The sequence below is a fragment of the Phocoena sinus genome, chromosome 15 (genome assembly GCF_008692025.1).
Source record: "Phocoena sinus isolate mPhoSin1 chromosome 15, mPhoSin1.pri, whole genome shotgun sequence".
Taxonomy (NCBI): Eukaryota; Metazoa; Chordata; class Mammalia; order Artiodactyla; family Phocoenidae; genus Phocoena; species Phocoena sinus.
Window position 1 is genome coordinate 25440993 of NC_045777.1, and position 23093 is coordinate 25464085.

General features: G+C 57.2%; 2 protein-coding genes and 1 pseudogene across 8 annotated transcripts; 1 reads left to right on the forward strand and 2 right to left on the reverse strand.

The window, feature by feature from the left end:
• Positions 1-178: 178 nt before the first annotated feature.
• NECAB3 (N-terminal EF-hand calcium binding protein 3) lies at positions 179-16789 on the forward strand. 7 transcript variants are annotated; one of them, XM_032606834.1, is made up of 13 exons: positions 179-436; positions 2467-2491; positions 4055-4163; positions 5143-5168; positions 5364-5461; positions 13466-13602; positions 13886-14004; positions 14131-14210; positions 14314-14367; positions 14898-15010; positions 15179-15256; positions 15769-15860; positions 15958-16787. In XM_032606834.1, the coding sequence occupies exons 1-13, from the start codon at positions 320-322 to the stop codon at positions 15984-15986; spliced, it is 1077 nt and encodes a 358-aa protein (XP_032462725.1). In that variant the 5' UTR covers positions 179-319; the 3' UTR covers positions 15987-16787. The 7 variants fall into 7 exon arrangements, with proteins under 7 accessions (XP_032462725.1, XP_032462727.1, XP_032462726.1 ...); XM_032606831.1 differs by having other exon boundaries at positions 206-436; positions 14093-14210; positions 15958-16783; XM_032606833.1 differs by having other exon boundaries at positions 206-436; positions 14096-14210; positions 15958-16783.
• On the reverse strand, positions 10568-13455 carry C15H20orf144 (chromosome 15 C20orf144 homolog). Its single transcript, XM_032604484.1, is given in 2 exon segments — positions 10568-10981; positions 11687-13455. Coding segments are annotated over 2 exon segments (579 nt in total). The 5' UTR covers positions 11852-13455.
• Positions 16790-21492: 4703 nt separating the features above from the next.
• Positions 21493-22316, reverse strand: LOC116740418 (annotated as a pseudogene).
• Between the last annotated feature and the right edge of the window lie 777 nt (positions 22317-23093).

Consider the following 23093-nt stretch of genomic DNA (forward strand, 5'->3'; position numbering starts at 1 on the left):
TTGTTGGAATTCATTGCGCGGCTCTTGCCGCCCTAAAGGCTGGAGTTTGCTCCCCTTTTCCAGACGGGGAAGCTGAGGGCCTGGAGAGGGGCTGGCGTAGGGCCAAGCTCTCGGACTGGCCAGTGCAGGGGCCGGGCTGGGAGGGGGCCTCGGCGGCCCTCCGGGCGGGGGCGGGGGCGGAGCCTCGGGGGGCGGGGCCCTCAGCCTCCGCGCCGGCGCCGATCGGCGGGCGCCCCCCCTTCCTGTGCCCCGAAGTCCGCGGCGGTGGCGTCCAGAGACCGCAGCCGCATAGAGCCGGAGCCGAACGGGTGGCGGCGCCATGGCGTGCGCGGGGCTGCTCACTGTGTGCCTGATCCGGCCGCCTGCGCCGGAGCCCCCGCGACCCCCCGCGTCTGCGCCGGCAGCCGGACCCGCAGGACACGCGCTCTTCCAAGACGTGAGTGGGGAGCGGGCCGGGGGCGCCGGCGCTGTGGCCCTGGGGGTGGTGTCTCTCGCGGTGTCTCTCCGGGTCTCTGTCGTATCTCTCCCTGTGTCTCCCTGGACTCTGTCTCTCACTGCCCCCGTCTCTGCGGCTCTCTCACTCTGCTTTTCCCTGTTTCTATGCCCGTCTCTCTTCCTCCAGGTCTGTTGGGGACCCTGCCGCTGCCTCTGGGTCTCTACCTCTGCCTCTGGGTCTCTGCCTCTCTCACTATCTCTCTCTGACCCTGCTGTCTCTGTTTCCGTGTGTCTCCCTTATCTTTATCTCTCAGCCTTTGTGTCCCATTCTGTCCCTCATTCTTTCTCTCTTTATCTCTCCTTGTCTCTGGTTCAGTGTCACTGTCCCTCCTGCCCCCCAACCCGGAACAACCCCATGTATGTGTCTGGCCGCGGGGGGGGGGGGGGGGGGGCCGTCAACCCTTGATCACAGGAGCAGTCACAGTGCCCCTCGATGGCAGCCCGGGTCCAGGTTGACTCAGGCAGGGGGGCCTGGAAGAGGAAGCAGTCCCCTGACTCCTGACCTGATGCTGACCCAGAGTCCCTTAGATCCAACCCAAGGATCCCACAGTTGGTCGGGGCTGCCCACAGTCACTCTCTGTGGTCTGTACACCCTCTCCTGACTGGCAGGTGGCCCTGCAGCCCCTATGGACACCAGCGTGGAGCAGCCTGGCCCAACCTCGGTCACTGCCCTGAGCCCCTTCCCCACCTTTCACCCCAGCCCTCAGTCCGTCCTGTGCCTCTCATGCCCCCACTCCCAGAGGTCCCTGCCAGTGGGAAAGGCTGTACTCCTGCCCCCTCCCCACTGTCCCTAGTGACTCAGCACTTGGCCACAGTCCTCCCAGCTGGAAGGGACCTGACCCTCCCACTTCCCAGATGGAAAAACCAAGGCCTGGAGGGTTAGGGATATGTCCGAGATCACACATGGAGGCAGGGGCACACTAGGGTGTGGCCCTAGGTGTCCTCATTCTCAGCTTAGTACCCCTCCCCCACTCTTACCCCCGTGTATCTCCAGGCTGCTGGGCTGCTGTGTGGATCCCGAGCCAGTGGCAGACCTTCTCTGAGTCAGGCTTCTGGCTAGGGATTACATTCATCCCTGAGCCTCACTGACCCAAGAAAACAGCCAAAGGGAAGAGGTATTCAGGACCTGGAGCCGATAGGGGCTCTATGTCCAGGCTTTGGCCTGCCCCTCCTTGCCAGGCCTGCTGGTGTCCTATTTGCTGGGCTGCTTTGGGTGATCTGGGAGTCTCTGGTCCCTAGGGGAGACAGGGACCAAGTCTTGACTCTGCTCCGCTCTTACTGCCTCTGTTGCCCTTCCTGTCTGCTTCTCCATGAATACAGTCTGTCCACCCTTGCACGTACACACACACACACACACGCACACACGCACGCACATAGGCCTGCCCAAGACCCTCATACTGAGTTGGCCTCATAGGAAGCCCCAGCCCTGGAAGGGTTAACCCTGGGCTGCTCCCCTGTGTGCTAGTGGGAAAACAGTCACCCACAAAGAAAGGACTAGCCACTACCTGCATGTCAGGGTCTTCAACAAGCTCACAGAGACACAGTCCGGAGTGGGCAGAGTCTGGGACAGCCCATAGCCACACAGCAGAGTTGGGGTTCAGGTCTGGGATGGGTGCCCAGGATACTCAAGCCGCATCTTGGCCCATCTCCCCACCTTCCTCAAGCTGGGACCGTTCGAGGGCTGATGCATCAGACAGAACTTGGGACTGACTCTGGGTGTGGGAGGTGAAGGTGCAGAGAGCTGGCTTGGAGCACCCCCCACGAGGCCAGGCCCGCAGAAGTGAGCAAGCAGTGGGGCCCGCTGTGTGCTCTTCCTGTGCTCACCTTGCTGGAAAAGCTCCTGCAGGGCTGAGCTGGGCAGGAGGAAGGGAGATGCAGGGGGCAGGCCAGCTGCCTGGGGCTCTGTTGAGTTGGGTGGGAGCCTCTTGCCTCCCAGCTCACAGCTCCCATCCATGCCCTTTTGTCCTTTAGGTTTTCCGCAGAGCAGACAAGAATGGTGAGTGTGGTTTCCCCTGGGTCCCACAGTGGGGGCATGGGTGACGGACATCAGGGAGGCTCAGGGGAGGGTTGGGGGTTTGGGGGCACAGTCTAGAATGGAGAAAAGTCTTGAGAGGACCCAAATCAGGAGAATGAACCCAGGTGTCCTTCTCGGAAGAAGTGTTGTTTTGAATCAAGTTTGGCAGGATGGAGAGTGGAGGAAATGTAACTTAGCCAGAGGCTGGAGGTGGGGGCTTATTTTCATGCAGTGCCCTGGCACACTGGGGGGTACTTCTCGTATATGACCTTATGTTGTCCTCACAACTGCAAGCTAGGTGAGAATTCTTCACCCCATTTCACAGACAAAGGAGCAGGGGCCCAGAGAGGTAAAGCAGGCTGCCTGAGGTGGTGGGCCTTGAACCCAGGTCTAATGTGATGCTTGGTCCCAGGCTCCCTGTGTGAGGGGCTTGGAAGGGTGTGGTCACGGAGATGAGGCCCTGTGGGGGGTTTTATCTTAGATTTTTAGAGTGCTCAGTAACTTTCCACATTACCAACCATCTGGACACAGGGAGGGCTTGGGCAGGATAAAGCTAGGTCCAGGGAATCAGCTTCTCCTGCCCTGGGTCCTGGGCAGTCTCAGACTGTGGTCTGGCAAAACCTTGAAAGCTAAAGCAGGAGCCATTAGGGGACCCTGCAGGCAGGTTGCTGTGCATAGATGACTCAGAGCAGCCCACGGTGCCTTGATTGGCCAGTGGAGGGTCTGAGCTGAGACAGCCCGTCAGCCTTGACCTCACTTTCAGCTGGGGGCTTCAGACCTGTTTATGTTTCAGCCTCCTTGAGAGAGGATTGTGTCCCCACCCCTTGCCCCTTCTCCCTGGGTCTCTTCAAATTGGTGGAGACCATTTGTTCCAACCGGTTCATCAGGGCACGTGGTCTCATTTGGATCACAGCATCTTGTCTGGGGAAGTTCTGACCCTCCCCCAGCTCCACTCTCCCCACCCCATCTGCTTAGAGACCTCACAGGTAACACTCTCGGCCTCTGCTACATGTGCCCTGTGGATGGGGAGGCCTTTCCCTCCTGAGCCAGCCTGCTGCTACTTACAGGGGCTCCACTCTTAGGAAGATCTTATCTGACTCCCTGTGGCTTCTCTGTGAAGGGCCTGGGTCCAGAGCACGGAGGTCCCCTCCACCCTGGAGCCACACTGGCCAGCATGTGGGGCAGAGACCCCGCCCCGAGTCCTCCAAGTGACATCTGGCCCTGCCATGATCTGACTGTGACCCAGGCTGTTGTTCATTTATTTCTTCATTTGGCAAACATTGAGTCCGTACCCAGTGCCACATGTGTACTGCCCTGTCCCTCGGGTGCCTGCAGAGTGGGCCCTGTTGCCTTAAATGGGCACCTCTGGGGGCCCCAGCCCTTTTGTTCCCAATGGCCAGGCCTCCCATCAGCTCAGAATCCTATTCCACTTGGCTGGGTGTTTGTGAGATGCTGCAAAGCCTTCAGTGGGCCTGGATCTTGTGGCAGGGGTTCAGCCAGGGTCAGGGATACTGACTCGGCTCTCTGTCCACCCACCCCGCCCAGATGATGGTAAGCTCTCATTTGAAGAATTCCAGAATTACTTTGCCGATGGGGTTCTCAGCCCCGGGGAGCTGCGAGAGCTGTTCAGCAGTATTGATGGGCATCCCGCGGAGTGAGTACTCAAGGGGGATGTGTGCACCGCATGTAGATGTGAGGCCAGGCTGTCCCAACCCCACTGTGTCTCCTGCTGCTTTGGTTCCTTATGGAGGATGAGGGGGGCAGAGGGAGAGGGGTGCCAGGGCTCAGTGCCAACTTTACCCACCCACCTACCCCCTCCCTGGCTCCAGCCTTGCTCATCACACTGCTTCCAGCTGGGACCCCCAAAATAGCCAGGCCTGAGTCACCACCTATGGTTCAGCCCACAGGTGTCCCCTCTTCCAACTCCTGCCTCCTGCAGGGACCAGAGGATGCCTGGGGACAGCTGGCCCCCGCCTGCTTCCACCCATGGATGCAGGTGCTTCCACATCTACAGGCCTTAGTGCGAGTTTGCTTGCCTTCTCTCCTGCTTCCTCACATGGGTGCACACACATGCACAGCTATCCCTCCCTCTTACTCCCCTTCCCCCCATCTCCTTAGAATAAATCCTAGGCTCCCATGTCCTCCCATGTCCTCAGGCTTGGGCTGGACCCTTTGTCTGCAGTGCTACCACCTAACCACCACCAGATACTCCAGTTAGATTTCTTCTCCTTCAAGGCCTAACTTAGGCAGCCCCTCCTCCTGGAAGCCCTCCCTGACCTACCAAGTAATACTCCATGCCTTCTCTGCATTTCCACAGACCTGGGACCTGGCTCCCCCTTCCCAGCTCTAACCACTCCTCTCTGGCCTGTGTTCATATCTGCCTCCCCGGCCTGAAACCCCTTTGGAGGCAGAGAGTGGGACTGAAATTTTGCCCTCAGGGAGTGTTTGGCGGGCTGATAGTACCCGTGCTCCCCCTCTCTGTCCACTGAGCAACTTAACCTGGGGTGGAGTCAGAAGTTGCCTCCTTGTCAGCCTGAGCTGGGCAGGAAGAGGAGAGGAACATTGGCTTCAAAGTCCCAGTTTACCAGGCCCAAGTCAGCGGGTCTGAAGGGCGCCTTCTCTTTTCCCTGTAGCAATTTGGAAACGGAGAAACTGTGTGGTGAGTAGGCCCATGGGAGCTCTTGTCTCCCGGGACCCCTGGGCAGGTGGGTGTGATGAGAGGCTGTTGCTGGTGTCCCATGGAACAGGATCGGCTGGGCTCAGGGTATGAGGCCTGGTTGGCTGCTGGGGAATTCCAGCTTGTAAGTGGGGGCGTGGGGGTCCGGGAACCTTTGAGCACCTCCTCTGCCCTCAGACTACTTCTCTGAACACCTGGGCGTCTATCGGCCTGTGCTGGCTGCACTGGAGTCGCTGAACTGTGCAGTGCTCACTGCCATGGACACCACCAAGCTGGTGAGTGGAGGGGCTGATGGTGGGTGGCCCAAAATGAGGGCACGGGGTGTCTGCTGTGCTGTGGCAGCCTCCACCACTGGGCTCAGGGCTGTGGAGCTAGAGGCCTGGGTTCTAATCCCGGCTCCCACTTTCTGGCTGTGCATCTTTACTTCTCTGGGCCTCAGTTTCCTCATCTGTAAACTGGGCATTATAATAGAACCTACCTCCAGACATTTGTTGTGACAATTAAACGAGAATGAAGGCAGGGATTTTTGTCTGTCTTGTTCTCTACTCTATTCCCAGCACCGAGACCTCTGCCTGGCACGCAGTAGCCACGTCACACCTGGAGCTGCTGCTGCTACTGCTTTTATTATTGACCAGACCTAACTGTTGTGGGGTAGGAAGGCCAGCTCCCAGCAGGGATGGGCTGTGGGGGAGGGCACGCTCACACACATCCAGACGCTTGTACTGGTGTGTGGAGCTTGGTTGGGGGGCAGCCTAAGGACATGCGTGAGTAGGCAGGCGTGTGTGCACCCATGTGTTGGTGTCTGTGTATGGACACGTGCGCACAGCATAAACAGTGCTCGTGGCCCAGGCTCCAGGCCCTTGGATGGTATTTTAAAAACACCAAAAGGCGCCCCTCCCTCTGTGTTCTTTTTAAGAAATGTCTCCACCTGAGGGGGTGAGGAGGGAACAGTGAGCAGGCCTGGGATTGTGCCTGAGCTCACTTTGAGGCGCTCAGCAAGTTGATGATCATCTGAGGACAGGGCTTCCCCTTCTGGTTGCTTTCACATGGGATTTAGTAGTTTTTCAAACGGTCACCCCTTGGGGCCTGGCATGGGATGGGAATCCAAATGGTATATGATGAGGGGTTGGTATGTTATGATGACTTCCATATCTGTGGCCTGGACACAGGTGGGGGCATCGCTTTTCTTGTTGCCATGGAAACAGGGCCCTGGGGGTGGGCCCCTAGACTGGCATTCTCTGAACTGGCACTGGCTAGTGGGGATTCAAACTGCAGGTCAAAGTAAGGGCCCCAGGGGTCCTGACCACCTCCTCCTGGCCCAGAAAGGGGTAGAGCGTGACCCATCACCACACGACTCTGCCAGCTCTGATCACTGAGCCTTTTATCTGGCACTCAATGCCCCTGATAGAGCTGCAGCTCAGCCTGCCAGGTGTCTGCCTCTGCACCCCACCCCCAGTCCAACATGAGTCAGTTGAACACTTCATGCACCAGCCTGGAGCCACATTCCTGGTACATGGCCCGGGTCATCCAGTGGCATTGGAAGGAATGCAGTGAGGCCACCATGGAGCCTCCTGTCCACACTGCTGGGCCACGCCCGGGTTTGGCCACCAGGCAAGGCTGCAGTGCCCCATAACCATGCCGCCGGCACTGGGCTTCCAGCTCCATCTCCAGGCGCTCAGTGAAGCCAGGGAAAAGCGTGGAGCCACCGGCCAGCACCACGGTTTTGGCCAGCCGTGTCCGTAGTGTTGCGGGCATCCTCCGCAGTGCCCGGAAGGCCAGGGTGGGCAGTCCCGGCTCAGCCTGGCCTAGCAGACCCGGCTGGAAGATAGGTTCCGGGCAGCGGAAGCGCTCACTGCTGAGGCAGAGCACCCATTGCCTAAGTAGAAACTGACAGGATGGTGGCGGGCAGGGTTACGGAGGTCACCCTCAAAGTCCAGCGACACATAGCAGCAGCGCTTCTTGAGCTGTGTGATGACCTTGCGGGGCAGGGCATGCAGTCGTTGATCGGGGCAGGCTGCCACCAGCAGGTCCCGCAGGTAGCGCGACAGAGTACTGCCTGCCACGTCCAGCCGGAACGTGGCCTCATGCCACGAGTGGCCCGCATAGATGGGTGTGGCGTGGCACACGCCAGCGCCCGCCTCGAAGGCCAGCCCGCTGAACGCGCCGACAGAGCAGAGCGCCAGCAACGCGGTGCTGGCTATGTGGCACGCGGGCACTGCCAGGGCCTCGAACAGCAGCTCGGCCACCCTCTCGCGGCCCGCGGGCGGAGCCGACGGCGAGTCGCTCACCAGCACCGGCCACTGCTCTGGGCACACCCGCAGGCCGCCCACCAGCAGGCGCTCCCACAGCCCCTCCAGCACCTCCCAGTCCACCACCACGCCGTGCTTGATGGGGTGCGCCCGCGCCACGCCGCCCGCCAGCTCATAGCCGGGCGCCCCGGGCAGCACGGGCCGGTCCCAGCTGGGCACCAGGCTGGATCTCTTCAGTACCAGGCGCGGCTGCTCCTCGCCCGCGAAGCCCGCCTTGGTGAAGCCCGAGCCCTGGTCCACCACCACCGCTACGCGGCCCAGCTAGGGCAGCCGGCGGACCCGGCGGCTCCCGGACAGCGACGCCACCTTCGGGCCGGCCACGCCCTTCAGCCCAAAGCTCCGCCCCCGGCGTGAGAACCCCGCCTCAGCTGGACTTGATTGTGGCCCGCCTTTCAGCTCTTGGCTCTGCTTCGTGGGCCTACGTCCCCGCCTTTCTGCGCTGGAGAACTATCGCTCTCATTCCTTGGGCTCCGCCCTCTGGTCCTGAAGTCCCACTCTTCTGGCCGGAGTGGAGGTCTCTTTTCAGCTCTTTGCTCCGCCCCTGGGCCTGAGGCCCAACCTTTGGTTCAAGTGTCAGTCTCCGCCCTAACTGGGCTCTGGCTCAGTCCCTCTTGGTCCTCCTCTGGCTCAAGGCCCCACCCCCTCTCTGAGGACTCGCCTGGGTGGTGCGGCTCCGCCCCCTAAGTAAGCCCTTGCTGAGGTGGACGATGAGAGGGCCGCTTTAAGAGATTGAGAAGCCTCCAGGAGCAGCTCTGAGAATGAAGGGGTCTTGTGGCAATGTTTTCCAGACATATATCCCCCTTGGGGACCCAGGAGTCCAGCCCAGCCCTTGAGACCCTGGCGGTCTCCTGGCACTTCTCAACTGGGTTTGACCCAAGTATTGTAGCTCCTGGTCGTGGAGTTTGGAGGGGGTGGTCAGAGAAGGAAAAGAACTTGGACTCATTGTGACCTCAGTTCTCAGCACCTGCCGTGCTTTCGCAGCCTCTACCCTGATGAAAACACCTCAGACCCATCCTCTCTCCCGGGACAGAGTCAAGGGCAGTGATTTTGACATCCAGGGGTCTGGCCTCAGCCGCTCAGCCCAACCAATTTGATTCCTTCCCCAAACCACTTCGGATTATCTGATGTGCTCTGGCCAAATGTGCGGCCCCTTCCCTCTCAACGCTGAAGAGAAAGCTCTTAATTGTGGATCTCCAGCCACCCTGAAGATCTCTGTGTACACGCTTAGCCTTCAAGGGCCCAGGTAGCCCACAAAGGGATCCTACCTTCAGGGGCTTACAAACATGGACCTGAGTTTGAGACTCAGTTCTGAGGCTGACTCATTGTGCACTGAGCAAGTCCTAATCGCTCTCTGGGCTCAGTTACTTCCTCCGAAAGGCGGTCGTCCTCACACACAGGAAATAGTCCACGTCTTGTCTCTGCAGAGTCTCTTTATTCTCTTTAGGACCATTCTGGATGCAAGTTGAAGACCCATTCCGGTGAGCTTAAGCTAAAATACGGACTTTTATCACAAGGGTCTTGTATGTCTTATGGATACCAAGGCAAGGGTGAAATCAGGTTTTAGGAAAAGACTGGAATCAGGGCCTGACTGTCGGCCTGTGGGGGACCCAAGATGTGCACTGGCTCTGCGTTCTGGTTATATTCTTCTCAAGACTGGCTTCAGCCTGTGCACGTTCCTGTAGAAAACATAGTCTCCTACAGCTCCTAAATTACAGACCTAGGGAAGGGGCTGATAGGACCAGCTTGGGCCAATTGCTTATGCCAGGAGGTGTGGCCACATTGAGGAACGTGGTTACCCTGATTATAACCATGTGGATGGTAGGAAAGGGTCAGTTCTCACAAAGCAGCAGGGGAGATGCTATGGGTAGTACAGCCTCCAGCCTGATGCAGGTGATGTGGTGTTGACACTGACAAAAGTGTATCTTCAGCAGAGGCTGTGCCTGTGGTTTTAGTGAACTGGGACCTTCACCCCTGATGCATCTGCCCCCAAAGGGGGCATTCTGATGTTGGTCTCCAGTGGAATGCAGGCTGCAGGTTTGGCAGGGCTGGAGGGGTTAGGGTCCGGAGCTGGGTTTGGGACACAGGAGAGAGAGAAGCAGCTGGGTCCCGCCCACAGAAAGCATGCAGGGCCTCTGTGGGTGAATTAGGGAGGTGAACCTCGAATTGAAGACCACAAGTGGCAATATGGCCAGAGCAGGGGTGAGGGTGGAAGTCACTAAGAAGCCCTAGAGGCGAAGACCAAGGCTGGGGGTCTGGACCTGTACATCCCAGTAATAAGTTTGGGCGTTTCCCTGTGCACAGCGAAGAACCAGTGTGAGCTTTTGAGCGGGAGCGTGACCTGCCCTACAGATCAATGGTGTGGAAGAAGGCTTTGGTTGCAATGTGGGGAAGAGGATGGGACAGGGTAATCTGGGAGACAAGTCACTGAGGTGCCTTGAGGGTTACCAAGCAGAGTGGGTTAGGAGTGAGGGGTCAGAGGACCAGGGACCCCAGCCTCTCCTCCTGGGTGCTCTCACAGGCAGAACGTTGAGTCTAAGCCTCAAACTATGCTGACCATGAGACCTTCACAGTTCTTCCCCAAGGTGGTGGCTTTTTGCCTGGGACCTTCCCTCAGCTTAAGAAGGACCTGTGAGTGCTGGAGATTCTTGGAGCTGCCTGGCCTCTGCTGGAAGCAGGCCCCTCCTCCTAGCGTGGCCAAGCCTGGGTTTGCCCAAGCTCTCTTCCATTGGGCCTGCAGAGCCGTCAGGATCTGACCCGGGCCTGGAGCTGGAGGGGAGAGGAGCAGCCTCCCTCCACTGTGGCACGGTGACCCCCCCCCCGCCCCGCCAGCCCGGAATTGGGGTTCTGACTCTTGGGTCACAAGAAAGGAGGAAGCAAAAACCGCCTTGGCTCCAGGCCATGGCTGTGGCTCTGCCTTCAATACGCCTGTTCTCCCCTGTCTCGCTCAGGGCCTCAGCTTCCCCCACCCCAGCTCTACGCCCCGATGCCTCAGACAGGGAGGGCTACAGGCGCCAGGGTTGCTATGCGCTCTTTACTGGTATGGACTGGGGTCCGGAGGTCCGGGCCAGGCACTCAGTGCCGCGGGCGAGGGCAGCGGCGCCGCTTGCTCGGCTGCTCCTAGGCAGGGTAGGCGTAGCGACCAGCCTTGCTCTCGGTCAGCAGACGGGCGATGAGCCACCGCCAGCCCTGCGCGGCCTTGGCCCCGCCCCCCGCGCCGGGCCCACCCGCCACGCGGCGCTTCTCCTGCTGCAGCCGTGCGTCCAGCAGCAGCAGCTTGACTAGAATCGTCTTCGTTTCGCGCCCACGCGCGCTCTCGCGCCGCTCCGCGCCGTCGCCCGCACCTTGCAACGTGGGCGCCGCCGCCTGGGAGCCCAAGGGGGTGCCCGCAGCGTCCTCACCCGGCCGCCCGGGCCGCGCGCCGGGGCCCGCCGTCGCCTCGGCTAGCTGCTGCCGCTTGTCCAGGGAGAAAAGCAGCACGATCTTGGTCTGGGGGTGGGGCAGGGGCGTGAGGGGAAAGAGCACCCCCCACCTTCCTATCGGGGACCCTCACCCACCCGGGTTCTATCTCCCAGGACCCTGCCCCCTCTACGTTTCCGGGACTCCTGCCATCCTCCCAGCCCGGGCAGGGGGAGGTGGGGGAGGCAGGCACCCTGCCCCCCTTGCCCGGGATCCTGCCTCCCCTCTGGAAACCCTCACCCCCGCCCCCGCCAGGCTGACCTCCTGAGACCTCACTCCGGTCACGTTTATGAAATACGCTGCCTGCCCTCCCAGCCTCGATGCTGAGACCCTCACCCACCCCGGCCCCTGTCCAGGCCCTCTGCCCACTTGAGGAGGGGGAATGGAAAGGGGGCATAAGGGAACTCCCTGTGCCCATAGCCCCAGTGGCACCAGCTAGGGCTGATTCGCCATGCCAGGACCTCCACCCATCTGTCCACCGTTGGGAGAATCCCCTCCTGCTCCCCCTCCTAGGTTCCCAAGTCTCATCCACCTCCTGGTTTCTGGACTACCTGCTCTCCCTTCTGGGTTATTAGGACCCCATCCACACCCACGTGGGTTCCTGGGATCCTCATCCTCAGAAGGGGTTCTCTAACCCCTTCCATGCCCCACAAGGCCTAGAGTCTCAGCATCCCCTCCTGTCCACCTGTCCAGGTCCCCTGAACTCCATCTGCCCCTTGCCCCCCTGGGACTCACACTTGGCTTCTTCCACTTGAGGTGGTTGAAGAACTGTTGTTTCCGCCAGGCCCTGTCCATGTCAGGTGGCCTCTCCTTGAGGGCCTGCTTGGGCACTTTGGTCCTCTTGTGGGAACTGTTGTTTCCCATGGCAGGGCTGGTCACCACTGGGGGGGCCCGGCCCATGCTGCCTCTGCCCTGCCCTCTCTCTGGCTGGGGGTCCCTGCCCAGGCTCTGTCCCAGAGAGGCCACATTGTGACCTCATGGGTCGACCTTACCAGCTCCGGGCTCCGAGCTGCTCCTCCCAGAACACACGGGCCAAGCTCGGCTCCATTTACTCTGTCTGTGACTTCTGGCCTTGGTTTCTCAGCTGTAAAACTGGGCTAATGACCGTAAGTGAGGCGATGCTTGTAAGGTGCTTAGTGGTGAGGAGAGGAATTTCTGTGACCTGGGTTTGAATTCTGACTCTGCCGCTAACTAGTTGTGTGACCTTGGCCAAGGTAATCAACTTCTGTAGGCTTCAGTCTTTTCATATGCAAAATGGGGTCAGTTATGTTTCCTGTAAATTATTACGAGGATTAAATGAAACTCTGCTTAGAAACAGGGCCTGACGCAGAATGGGTGCTTGTGTCAGCCAGGTTCTTTGGTTGTAAACAACAGAAACGGATCAGTCATCTTAAGCACCAGCAAGGGAATTTATTGGAAGGATTTCGGGAAGCTCAAAGAACGGCCAGAAAGTCTAGAGATCAGGCTTGGAGAAACCACTGGCCTGTCTGAGAATGAGGGGTCCCAGCCCCACCTCTGTCCCTGCCCATCTGATGGCTGAATTGAGGCAGGTTATGGGCAGAAGATGAAGCCCTTGATGTAGGGTGCCTCTGGAGCCCCTTGTGGAGGGGGGCACCACAGCTCCCCAGGACTCCCACCCTGTACTGTGTGTGTGGGTGGAGTGGGCAGGTTTCTTGTTAGAATTATGTTTGACAATGAAAACAATGGCAGTTCTTTATTGAGAACTTACGTGCCAGGTACTAGGCTGAGCCCTAGGTAGGAGATAACTCACTGGAGCCTCTCAACAGCTCAGCGAGATGGCTATTACCATCCCTGTTTTATAGGTGAGGAAACTGAGGCACAAGGAGATGAAGGTAGCTGGGGAGTCTCTGAGCGTTCCAGGTGGGCAGCACAGGGCCTGGCACATGGTGGTCCTCCCTGTCTCTGCCTGCCTTGGCAAGGGCTGGGGGGAAATGGCAGTGTAGACGGGGATCAGTGCTGGTGTGTGTGTGTGTGAGGCCAGCGACCTGCTGTCTTGTATCTGCAGCTCCTAGTAAGAGGTGCTCAGTAAAGGTTTGTTGAATGAATGGATGAATGAATGAATACTAAGCCTGTGAGTTTGGGGCCAGCTGGTGAGTATGGCACCATATCACACTGTCATTTTGCCTTGTGGGTCAAAATTGCCCTGCCCCACCCGACCCAGCCCAGTCTAGCTGTGCCTGCGGCCTCAATGGCTGAAGGTGGGAGCCCCAACAGGGAAAGGGCCTTGAGGGCCAGAGAATGGCAGATGCTTCTCTGTGAGCTGGCCTCATACCTCCCAGTAAGAGAGGCCAGGCCCAGACAAGGAGGGGGTCCGGGGTCTGCTCCCCACCGAGTCCCAGTGCCTTTCTGCTTATGCCAGGTCTGCATGTCCTCTGCTCTTTAGGCTGCCACTGTTGCTCTGATGAGCAGGGGGTGGGGCGCAGGGGGCAGCTCCCCATTCAGAAATACATGCTTGGAGCCAGGAGATGCTGACCATGCCCCCTCTGCCCCCAGGAGTATGAGCGGGCCTCCAAGGTGGACCAGTTTGTGACACGCTTCCTATTGCGGGAGACGGTGAGCCAGCTCCAAGCCCTGCAGAGCTCGCTGGAGGGGGCATCAGATACCCTGGAGGCCCAGGCCCATGGCCCACGGTGTGTGAGGAGCTCTGCCCACCTGTGGGTCCGGTTCATGAATGCCCCTTATCTCCATGTGTCAAGGCCCTCAGCTTTTATCATGTTCCATGTTCTAGCATCCTGGAGCCCAAATTCTTGTTCTTAGGCAGGGAGGCCAAGAGGGGTGAGCAGGGGTGGCTGGCTTTGAGGCTGGGCCTCAGTGTCCCGGGAAGCCTGTCTTACCCACCCAGGCCCGTGCTGGGGCCCCAGAGCTTGGCCCCGTGAGTCTGGGAGCAGTGGGCTGACCCTCCACTCCCCTCAGGTCAGATGAAGAGAGGGTGGAGGTGCAGAGCAGGCCCCGAGGCAGCCGGCGGGCAGGGCGCAGGGCCCTGCGGAGTGTCAGTTGGTCACCCACCTGGTCTCCTGGCTCCTCTGACACAGGTGGGTGTGCCTGCGGTGGGATGGGAGGGCACGGCATCCCCCAGGGCCCCAGTGTTTGCTCCTCCACTTTCCCTCAATTCATCCCAAGAAGCCCCCAGCCTGAGGGGGCCCGTGCCTGACCCCCAGGGCAGAGCTCAGAGGCTGAGATGCACTGGCGGCTCCAGATCAACCGTCTCCAGGAGCTCATCGACCAGCTGGAGTGCAAGGTGAGTGGCCGTGTGGCCAGTGCCCCGTGCCTGTGGACCTTTTGGGAATCCACCCAAGCCAGGCACACGCCAGGGACCTGGCCACGCTCTGCGTCCCTCACAGGCCCCCCGGCTGGAACCCCTGCATGAAGAGGAGTTTACCCGGGGGCCCAACTCGGTGAGTGTGTGAGAGGGGCAGGCAGCTGGGTGTGGGAGTTCGGGAGGAGATCATGAGGTGAGGAGGTTCACGGCCAGCTGCCCCCAGCCTCTGTCTTGTACATATGCCCCCTTCTCCAGGCTTGACCCAGCCCTTGTCCCCTGGGCCTGGCAGGCAGGTGCTGGGTTCTGGCCCTTTGCTCTGTGACCCTGCAGAACTCTGTCCTTCCATGGGCGTCAGTGTCCCTTGTCTACAGTTCTGAAAGCTGGGTCTAGAGCAGTGTGGACAGAGGCTAAAGGGGGCAGGAGGAAGTGGTGCCGTACTGCAGGAGAGTGGGACAGTGGCTGGATCAAGGCAGCAACCTTGGTGATGGGAAGAGGAGTATGGAGTCAGGGAAGCTGGGGGCCAGGCTGGGGCAGGAGCCCGACCTCAGGGTTGGCTGAGTCTGGTGCAGGACAAGAAGGGCGGGGTCGTCCTGGAGGCCACAGCAGTCCCTCACCCCATGCCCTGCCCTACCGCACCCCAGCTGACCAGGCTGCCTCTCTTGCCAGCACATCCTCGTGGCCCAAAGGCAGGTGCAGGTGGCAGAGGAAGCCCTGCAGGACTTCCACCATGCCCTGTGCTGCTACGTGGACTTCACAGGGGCCCAGAGCCATTGCCTGCAGTGAGTCCTCAGCTGGGTGGTGGGCCGGCCAAGGTCGGGGTGGGGGGTGAGCACGAGGAATGCTGGGACTGAGCGTCCCGGGCCAGGGCTCTCGTTAGACACCCCTGGCTAGGTGGGCAGAGGTGGTGGCAGCCCAGGCCTGGCCTGGCCGTCTCTTTGGCCCTGCAGTGTGTCTGCCCAGAAGATGCTGGACAATGCCTCCTTCACCCTGTACGAGTTCTGGCAGGATGAGGCCTCCTGGAGAAGGTATGAGTGGTGGTCTAACAGCTAATGTTTATAGAGTATGTGCCCTGGAGTGAGTCAAGCCTGGGTTCAAATCATCCTCTCCTGTTCACTGGCTGTGTGACCTCAGGAGAGTTAGCCCTCTGAGCCCCAGTGGCCTCTTCAAAATGGGAGTGATCATAGTTCCATCCTCCTGTCACCTAAATGAGATGACATGTAAAGAACTGAACACAGTGCCAGGTGCAGGGTAGGTGCACAATGAACACACACCTTTACCACTGTGCCACACCCTATGGCATAGGGCCTATGCCATACGCCTTGTGTGTTATTTCATGTAATCCTCCCAGTATCCCAGTGAAGTGGACACTGTTGTCCCCATTTCACAGAGGAGAAAACTGAGGCTCAGAGCCACTACGAGGAAGGACTCAGATCTGAAACCAGGCAGCAGGACTGGGTGGGAGTGGGGAGCTTTTAACCATGTGGTCCTGATCCTTGGGGACCAGCTCCAGCCTTGGTCCACCTGCGGCCCTCCCCAGGCACCAGCAGTCCGCCTGCAGTAAGGCCTTCCAGCGCATCCTCATTGACCACCTGCAGGCTCCAGACACCCTCACCACTGTGTTCTTCCCAGGTGGGCTTCAGCTCCCAACCCTCTCCACAGCCTTGGGAACTGGGGGGAAGGGCAGTGGGCACCTGATGGCCTCTGACTCCCCACCTCTGACCCTCAGCATCCTGGTGGATTATGAATAATAACTGAGCCTGACCTGCATAAGCCAAGGACCCTGGAGCCCTGCCTGCCTCCTTCTGGAGCTTCTGGACTGGTCAGCTCAGCTCAAGACCAAGAACGCTGCCACCTCCTATACCTGGGGCCTGGCTCTCAGAGGCCTCCCCTCCCAGAGCCAGCTGGTGGAGAGTCTCTCAGCCCGGGGATCAGAGACTGGGCTGCTCGCTTTGTATTTCTTTCTTTAACAGTGTATTTTATTGCTCACAGCTTTGGCCTCTGAGGCACTCTGGCATCTGTCTAGCTCAGGAGGCCTGGATTCTGGTCCCCTCTGCCCCTGCCTTGCTGTGTGACCCAGGGCAGGTCCCTTCCCTCTCTGAGTGGGCCTTGGGCTGTCTGGCTACCTAGTGGGTGCCTGCTTTCTTCTTGCTATCTTGGGGCCAGGCTTCTGCTCTTCCCCAACCAGCAGCAGAACCAGGGCTGATGCTCAGGGACTGTCCATACCCCCGAACCTCGACCCCCGAGGCTGGGCTGGATCAGTCTGCAGTCTGCAAGGACCTGGGTGTCCCCATCACCCTCCTGGGCTGGCAGGCTCCTGACTCTTCCAGCACCTGCGGCTGCACCAGAGCCCTCTGCAGGATCCTGGGTTGGTTTGCATGTCATTTGCATATCATTTGCATGCTCACGCCCACCCATACTAAGGGCACTGTGGGAAGCCCCAAGGTGACCTTGCTAAGTAGCAATAATTTGGCTCCAGAGTCACCTGCTGCCCCCAGATACCTCTGAACCCCAGCCCAGGACCCCAGCCCAGAGGCAATAAAGGCAGTAGTCACCTCTGGCATCGTGTCCTCTCTCTCCCTTGGCAAGAAGGCCAGGCCCCCATTCCTGCTGATAGTGGGAACTTAATCACGGCCAATCCAGGTTTCCTCAATTCAGGACCCTCTCACCCCACAAACCCTGGTTCTAGGGTCGTTCCTGGGAAAGGAGAATGGACATGGGCTCTGCCTTAATCCACCCCAAATCCTGGGGGTTCTAGCTTCACCCCCCCTTCGCTTGCCAACAGGATGTGGCATGGAGCTGGGGACAGGCCACAGAGCCCTCTCAGGGTCCCAAATAGCATGGCCGATCCCTGTGAGAAGACCTGTCCCCAGAAAGAAACTCCCCCGCCCTTCCAGGCTGGATTTGTCACCACCCCTACCACCTGACAGAGCCATAGGGCAGTTCCAGGAGAACAATGGCTGAGTCGGTCCTGCCAGCTATTGGTGGAGCCTCCTGTGAGCCATCCTGGGGGAAGGGACTTGGGGCATGGAGGGAGGTGACCAACACGGAGGGAGGTGAGAGGTGGCTACACAGGATGTGGGCTCTAAAGGGGAGGCACGCGGCACCACAAGAGCAGAGGCTGGCCTCTGACCTCGTCTGGAGGGTGTTGGGGTCAGGAGTTTTTAGGCAGAAGAAATGCACAGGTTCAGGCTCTGAGCGGGAGGAGAGCTTGCCTCAGAACTGAAGGAAGCCCAGAGGCGGGCTGAGGCCAAGGCGGGGAGGCAGCAGGGCCTCAAAGGCACTTGGTCTTGAGGAAGCTGTGGTAGGTTTTAAGGGGTGACTGGCCCGTGGGCTGAGTGACATTTCCCCAATGTGCTTGACTGCCCTGGTGGCGCCAGGTCGTGGCTGGGCCCTGAGGCTTGGCCAGGAAGGCAGCTCAGGGTAGATGTCCTAGTTTGGGAGGTTTCTCCCCAGTGACCCCTGTAGGAGTTCAGACTTGGCAGGGACCGACAGAGCTGCTCCCACTGGCCTAGCCACCCAGGCCAGAGAACCAGCACGGGGGTCCCTGGGGGCTCCTCGGCCAGCACTGCACCAGGCTGCACCCCACTTCCTAGACTCTCGGCAGTTTCTAGAAAGTGCTGCTGGCACCTGAGTCTCTCAGGTCTGGGTGGCTGGAGGAGGTGTCAGTGTGTCTTTGCTAGAGAAGAAGGCCATCCAGGAGGAAATAATCCTGCTTTCTGTCCTGTGTTCTAATTCCTTCCGTTCTGTTTCCTTTATGAAAACAGTACCAACAGCAAACCCTCAAAACTAAAAAAACTTCCCATTGCCTTCTTTGAACAAAGATGCTGAAATTCTTAAGCTCAAGCTGACACATCTTTTTTTTTTTTTTTGCGGTACGCGGGCCTGTCACTGTTGTGGCCTCTCCCGTTGCGGAGCACAGGCTCCGGACGTGCAGGTTCAGCGGCCATGGCTCACGGGCCTAGCCGCTCCGCGGCACGTGGGATCTTCCCAGACCAGGACACGAACCCATGTCCCCTGCATCGACAGGCGGACTCTCAACCACTGCCGCCACCAGGGAAGCCCAAGCTGACACCTCTTAAGTGGGTGCCACCCTTTGCCTGTCTCATCTCACCTTGCAATGGTGTTCTGAAAGTTAACAGTTTTTTTTTTTTTTTTTTTTTTAAGATGGGCTGCATCTTCCCTTCCTTGCTGAAGGCTTGGAGGCGCCAGGGAGGGTCCTGCACGTGGAGGGGAGAGTGTCAGTCCTACAGGGTTGGGGAAGGCCTCTTGGAGATGGTGATGTTGGGTTTGAGCTGTGAAAGAATAGTGTAGCAGTCTCCAGACAGATGTGAGGGGCAGACAAGCAGGGAGGATGTTGCAGACAAAGGGAGCAGAAGGAGGAACTGCAGAGTGTAAGGGATTGGAGGTGAGTGGGGAGGCCAGGCCAGAGGGAGTTCGAATGATGTCTTGCAGGTAACGGGGAGGCGGGGGGTTGCCAGACAGGGGAGTGCTGTGGGCAGGTGTGGAGCTGGACTGCAGACAGGAGCCTGGAGTTACAGCTACAGGGAGAACAAAGTTCTGAGCTGGGGCTATGGGGGTACTGAGGGCCCCAGGTCTTTAGGTGTGTCTACCTATCTCTCGCAAGCCCACATTCATTTCCATGCTGCCATCCCCCCAGGCTCCCAGGTCTTGGCCACCATCATCTCTGGCCTGAAAGACTATGGCAGCCTCTTCACTGGGCTTCCCTTCTGTACTCCACTCCGCAACAGTCCATTCCCCAGAAAGGAACAGAAAGAAGGGGTTTTCAAAACATCACGTAGTGACCATACTCCTCTGGCTAAGACCCTTCAATGGCACCCCCCTACCTTTAGCACCAAGATCACGTTTGATTTCTTGACTTGGCATTCAAGGCCCTTAGCAATCAACACCCACTCGCATTATGTGTAGCCTCATCCCCCTAAAACAATCCAGCTGAGCTGGGCTATTTGCAACCTCAGTCCCTAGGTTTGCAACTCCCCTTTAGAACTTTGTTCCCTCGCATCCTCTACCCCATCCACTCTAGAATTGCCTCCTTAGGACTTCCCTGGTGGCACAGTGGTTAAGAATCTGCCTGCCAATGCTGGGGACATGGGTTCGAGCCCTGGTCAGGGAAGATCCCACATGCCGCGGGGCAACTAAGCCCATGTGCCATAACTACTGAGCCTGCACTCTAGAACCTGCGAGCCACAACTACTGACCATGTGCCTAGAGCCCGTGCTCCGCAACAAGAGAAGCCACCGCAATGAGAAGCCTGCGCACTGCAACGAAGAGTAGCCCCCGCTCGCCACAACTAGAGGAAGCCCGCATGCAGCAACGAAGATCCGACGCAGCCAAAAATAAATAAATCCAAAAAAAACAAACAAACAAGAAAACAACCACTGGGCACCTGCTTTGTGCCAGGTGCTGGGGATGGCAAAATGTCCAGGGCTGGTGACAGCACCCAGGTCAAGGATAGGCAGAGTACTGAAGCTGGGAGATCCTGACTCCTTCTGCCAGCTGCCACCTCTACCCCTTCACCCACTCCCCGCACCTGCCTCCTCACCTTCTTCCCACCTGTGCTCGTGACTCACCTGCATACATCAAAACTGTCCTAGGGACTGGGTCAGTGCCAGGCCAGGTGCTGGAGAGACAGCAACAGTCTAGGTGGCTGCCACTGCCCTCCAGCTCTCAGAGAGAAATATGCACACCAAATCCCCTTAACACAGACCCTGATGGGTCGAAACAAAAGGCCTTCAAGAAGTTATTCTCAGGAATTCCCTGGCGGTCTGGTGGTTAGCACTCTGCGCTCCCACTGCAGGGGGCATGGGTTCGGTCCCTGGTCGGGGAGCTAAGGTCCCTCATACCACGCCGTGTGGCCAAAAAAAAAAAAAGTTATTCTCAAAACAAATACTACTTGAGGAAGGCATCAGGTTCCCAGCGGGATGCTGGGACAAAGGTGAGTCCTCAAGGACATCACATATTGGCAGAGAGAAAGAAAAGCAGGCTGTGATGGCAGCCTCTGTTTACAGGGGCTTCCTGGGTGCTAAGCCCTATGCTAAGGGTGACTCCCATAGGATCACATTTCACCTCAGAACAGCCCAGTGGCGTAGGCACCATTAGCATCCCCGATTTACACATGAAGAACCAGAAGCTCAGCAAGCAAGTGCTTGCTCTGAATCACACAACTGGATCTACTGTCTGGTACCAAGAGCTACTTGCTGTCAAACGTGAACATCAATGAGCAAAATTTCAGGCATCCTCTGGTAATGGAGACGCTGGAGGACGATGGCAGCTTTAACAAAGGAGGGAGTGAGGCCAAGCCCTGGGGCTGCAGGATGGCAGACGGGGCAGCAAGAAGAGCCATGGAAGCACAGCACGAGGTGGAGGGTGGATCTGATGTGGGCTTTTCAGAGATCAGCCCTTGGAAGGTAGGTGGTGCGGGTGCTGAGTACTCATCATTTCTGCAACTCCCTAGGAGGCACCCAGAGAAAGTCAGTTGAATTCATGGGGCAGACAGGCAGCCTCAGAAAAGGCTGGTGCAAAGGGGAAGGCAAAAGGTGCTGGGGTGTGCACTCTGGATGGGAATCTGGCTTGTGGATGGAGGCAGCAGAGGTAGCAGGTCTGATTCTGTCCACAAGAGGGCGCCTGGCACCAGGCAATGAAGCCGCCCTGGAGAATGGGGGGTGGTTTGTTGCTGGTTCCCGAATGGTCTTGGGAGAGAGGATGTGGAGGAGGGGATACATCCAACTCACTACCTTGAAATTCCAGTACCAGAAACAAGCACAGACGGGCAGGATGAGTTCAGATCGATGCATGTTTGCTCATTCTGAGACTGTATCATCTCAGGCCAATTATTTCCCTTTATACTGAGTCAGTAAGTTTTTTGACTGCCTCCTTGGTAAAATTTGAAAGGCCTCTTCCCTTGAAAACTGCCTTCCAAAAGGAACAACTCCTTCCTTTTTTTCCATCTCCTTCTCATACAGTAATGCTTCACTCATGTTGATTCATCTAATCTGCCATTCAGTAGTGCACTATTTATTTCAATGATAGTAATTTCCAGAATTCTATCTTCAAATCTGCCTTAGTCTCTTACTCTTTGCTAATTTTTTTCCAGCACTTTTAGAGGTTTCATAGTTATTTTATATTCTGTGTCTGATAATAACAGTATTGAAGTCCCAGGGATCTAAATCAATTTTTTTTTCCTGTTCGGGAAGCATTTTATTATTGCTCCAAGTTTAAGAATTTTCACTGACAAAATCAACACTTAGAAAATCTTCATTGCTTTGCTCAGCTTCTGAATCTTGGTTTTTGAAGACATATTTCTCTCCAGTACGGACAATCATTGTACCCGTGATTGATGGCTCAATCTTAACTTCCAGTTTCAACACTTGGCCTTTACTTAGAAAGCTCTTCAGGGCCGTTTTTAATTCAGCAAGAGTGGCTTCATCTAAAGGAGGTACAGTGGTAACTGCAAGGTATTTCTCCACTCTGGACACTCATCATAGTAGAAAAGTCAGAACTATGGCTCCAGGGGTATTGTTCAAGCGACCATTTTCAGCAAGCAAATTGATCCAACCGGATGTGAGGGGAGAAAACCTTTTTTTTGGCTGTGCCATGACCAGGGATCGAACTCAGCTCCTTGGCAGTGTAAGCGTGGAGTTCTAACCACTGAACCGCCAGGGAAGTCCTGAGAAAACCTCTCTTTTGCTGTCATGTCACTTAGGCTTTTCACCTCAATGTAACACTTTACATAGGGATTCATAATGGAAGCAGCCATTTCAGGTTCCTTCAAGATTTGTGCTACAAATTCTCAACAATTCTTTTGCTACTTGCTCCAGTTTATTCTGTTTAGATGCAGCAGAATACAGAGCTGTGGCATAGTGACCTTTGATACCATATATCTGAACACAGGTTTGATGGTGGCCTCACAGGCTTGATGAATGGCCTGAGCACAGATCTACTGAAGCATCGCACCTGCCGGGAGAGCCTGGGCACTGCTGGGGCAGCCTCTTCTCCTGAGCGGCTGTGGGTCAAACCTGAGTTGATGAGAGCTGAGTTAATATTTTGTTCCTGCTGACTGTTGCTCATAGTGGCTCATTTGCTTGGACATGAACTTTAGTAACTACCTTGGACAATTTATACTTGGTTGATATGTAATAATATGATTATAATATTTTTCTCTGGAGGATTTGCATTTTTGCTTCTCCCAGATACCAGGAGATACAAGCCTGGAATCATCTTAATTTCTCAGTCCAGGGATTCTTTGACCTCTGGAGTAATGAGAATCTGAACCTCAGCTCCAGGAGACAGCAGACATAAAGTAGTCTCTGGTCAGGTTTTCTCTTTCTTCCAGCAGGGCCAGAGAGATGTTCTCTGCTCAGTTCCCTTTGCAGACAGGTCAATTTTCCCTGCTTGCCTTTTCACTGAGGCCAAAGCCAGTGCCCTGGTTTTATGGAGAGGTCCCCGTTTTGTTGCTCTATTTTGTACAGGCTCAAAGCTTAGTGCCACAGTCCCCCTAGAGGCAGTTAATCTCTCCAACTCTTGACTTCTTGGAATTTCTTTTGCCCCCAAACAGCAGTTTTCCTCTACTGTACCCAACTACCTTTGTGGTTTCGGCTTACTCTTTTTTTGTCCCTTGGGGATTTCCTAAACTTTCTCATCTGTGACCTCAGCAAAAAGTCAATTCATTAGAATTTATCTGGCATCCAGGTGTTTTATGATAATGGCAAAATTTTCAGCCTATTTATATAGCAAATTTAACATGGTATTTTACTATATTATCCCAAGTCCCTGGGATCATTTTTCCAGGGCTAAGGCAGACTGTGGATTGTTGACTTGTCTACCAAATATGCTTTTGTGCTAGAC

Coding starts and splice junctions, on each gene's coding strand:
- NECAB3 (XM_032606831.1), top strand. CDS start 320: ATGGCGTGCGCGGGGCTGCTCACTGTGTGCCTGATCCGGCCGCCTGCG. Junction 5,169..5,363: donor GGAAACGGAGAAACTGTGTG/GTGAGTAGGCCC, acceptor CTCTGCCCTCAG/ACTACTTCTCTGAACACCTG. Junction 15,011..15,178: donor GCCCAGAGCCATTGCCTGCA/GTGAGTCCTCAG, acceptor TTGGCCCTGCAG/TGTGTCTGCCCAGAAGATGC.